This window comes from Palaemon carinicauda, chromosome 7 (genome assembly GCF_036898095.1).
Source record: "Palaemon carinicauda isolate YSFRI2023 chromosome 7, ASM3689809v2, whole genome shotgun sequence".
Taxonomy (NCBI): Eukaryota; Metazoa; Arthropoda; class Malacostraca; order Decapoda; family Palaemonidae; genus Palaemon; species Palaemon carinicauda.
The window spans coordinates 126,316,330-126,318,968 of NC_090731.1; the positions used below are offsets into that span (position 1 = coordinate 126,316,330).

At 32.2% G+C, this 2,639-nt stretch overlaps 1 protein-coding gene across 1 annotated transcript in view; it reads right to left on the minus strand.

Moving 5' to 3' along the window:
• Window positions 1-2,408, minus strand: part of LOC137644526 (uncharacterized) — a 29,158-nt gene extending 26,750 nt beyond the window's left edge. The window contains exons 1-3 of the mRNA XM_068377492.1: window positions 2,390-2,408; window positions 1,396-1,515; window positions 902-1,227 (exon numbers count right to left, since the gene is read on the minus strand). Of these exons, the coding sequence (XP_068233593.1) occupies window positions 902-1,227; window positions 1,396-1,515; window positions 2,390-2,408 (465 nt within the window). The remainder of the gene's footprint in view (window positions 1-901; window positions 1,228-1,395; window positions 1,516-2,389) is intronic.
• Between the last annotated feature and the right edge of the window lie 231 nt (window positions 2,409-2,639).

Below are 2,639 nucleotides of genomic sequence, written 5' to 3' on the forward strand. Positions count from 1 at the left end.
TTTCTGATTTTTTCTATACCTTTACAATTACTACTAACGGGATTTTTCTCTCTATATCTTATTAACTAATAAAATTCATGAATAAATGCATCAATAATATGTATAAACCTTCTGCATATGAAATTTATTCAAATAAATAATTTGTCTGACACCACTCGGTCAGCTACTAGGATTCTTATAGAATCCTCATTCATCAAAACAATAAGATTTATTCTTTAGGTTTCCCAGTGATAACTACTAGTAACTCCTTAATCCTTTCCAACTTTTTGCAAATAAAATACTTCACCATATTATAGGTTACCACAGTAACAAGCACAATAAAAAATACATTACACATAGTTTAAAATGTTGCAACATCTTGCTTGTAAAACAGAACATAATCATTATCAAGTGGCATTGCCACATTTCCTACCAATGTTAATTTGTCTAGCTTAAAATGGTTGATCTTGGTTTCATAACTCTTTGCAATGGAAGATTGATTTAATTCCTAATATAAAAACACACTTGGTACATAATAGAGATAATCAGGAATTACTATTGAACAAGAATCTGTAAATGATTTCATATTTTCTATCTGAAATTTTTGAGTCTTCCCATTACAAGTAACATCTGCAGTTTTAGTATTTTGAACATAAACAAAGATTTCATCACCTAAATTTATTTCCTTGTATGGCAAAATGAAAGTTTGAAATTTACATGCTTACATCAATTCATAATTCTCAAAGGAAATACCTTATATACATTGAAAATTGTTTATGGGTTGTTTAATTTGCACAAAATTGCACTTGGATTGACTTTCAATTATCAATACATATTGTTCTAGTTCACCTTCCTCTAAAATAATCATCCACAATTTATTCATATCCAATGCTAGACTAACCTTTGGATGGTTTCAAATCACTGTTGCATTGTCTATTTTAACTGGGAAATGATGAATTGTGTATAGTTCAAATAAGTTCATACCCTTAAAAGGAATCAAAACCAACAAATACCCATTTATTACCTTCACGGTTGAAATAGTATGATACCAAAATATATCTTCTATCAAACCCTTGGAATGGCTATTTACTATACACCAATCAATGATTTCTTTCAAAGTTTTTGGAGAAATGATACCAAGGCTAAGTATTCCTTTTTGTGCATTCAATAATCCATTCACAGAGTCCTTATAATCACTAATCTTAATTTCCACTTCATGAATTATTTTGAACACTTGTTCTAGGTCATCTATCTTGTTAGAAACATTTGCATTAACTTGATTGATAAATTACACCATCCTTTTAATATTTTCTACATTCTTATTATTTTTTTCTATTGAAGTACTTATAAGATTACGCTTTTGGTTAGCCTATTTCTCGATAAGTTCTAAACATTCAGTTAAACCTTTAGCATCACTTTCTGTGGCCACTCCAAACAAAGCACTAAATGCACTACCTACGAAAGGTAATAAAGATTTCTTGTTTCTTTCATGCCTGACAATGTCTCCAATTTTACCTTTTAAGTTTCTTAATAATTCTACAAAAGCAGAATCAACAGGGGTTAGTATACACGTCCATATTGCTTTATCTAACTGTTTCAAATGTTCTTCCCTTTCCAATATTGAATTTACATTGATATTTAACTCCAGTAAAATCCGTTAACAGTTCACCTTTTCAATGTGTTTGTATCAAGGCCCCACTTTTAATGTCTATTTCGCAAGTGATACCGACCACTAGGGGTAGGATCAGATGGAAGTTTTTCCACCACTTCCTGTAGAATTTGAGAGGACCATGGATTAGTTTTTACAACCTTCAAATGATTCCAGTGGACATACCTTACATCTAAACTTTGTTCATATATTAGTTTAAATTTATTATTCTTTTCCCTTTCTAACACCCGATAAGGACCTTCAAATATGGGAGACACCTTTTCATTTGGTCCTTCCTTTTAATGTACCTTTATATATACTAGTGAACCTAACTTCGGGTCTGTATTGGAACTAGTTGTGTCATAGTATTTCTTGTTTACCTGTTGCCCTTTTTCTAGAGATTGTCTGTCTGTCTTATTATTTGAAAGGTTCTTTGCAGTTTCCAAGCTACATAGTCCTGGTAATCATATGTGTGCTTAGGAGGTTTTGCGTCATCTAACAATGAGTTAGGCAGTCTTTTCTGATAACCATAAAGCAAAAAGTGTGGAGTTTCTCCTACCGTCTCATTCACTGTTATTAAAAGTAAACTGAACATCCTCTAAAGCTATATCCCAATCTTCTGTAGTTGGACTAATGATAGTTCGCAGTACATCCAGTATCTTCTTTTTGCCCTTTCTACTGTCCCATTTGAACTCGGCTTATAAGGAGTTATCTCACATTTGTTAATCTAAAAAAAAATCACAAAGCTCCTTTATTACTTACCTAGTAAATTCGGGTGCATTGTCCGACAAAAGTACCTCCGGACACGAGTGTCTTGTGAGTAATCTGGTCTTTAAAGCTTCTGCAACCGAAACAGCAGTTCTATTTCTAACTGGAACAATTTCTATATACCGAGTCAAATAATAAATGAAATCCAGCACATACATATTTTGGAAAGGGCCCCATATGATCCATCTGAACTACCTCAAAGGGGTTTAGATTACTAGGATATTTTTGTAAAGGAGCTCTGATA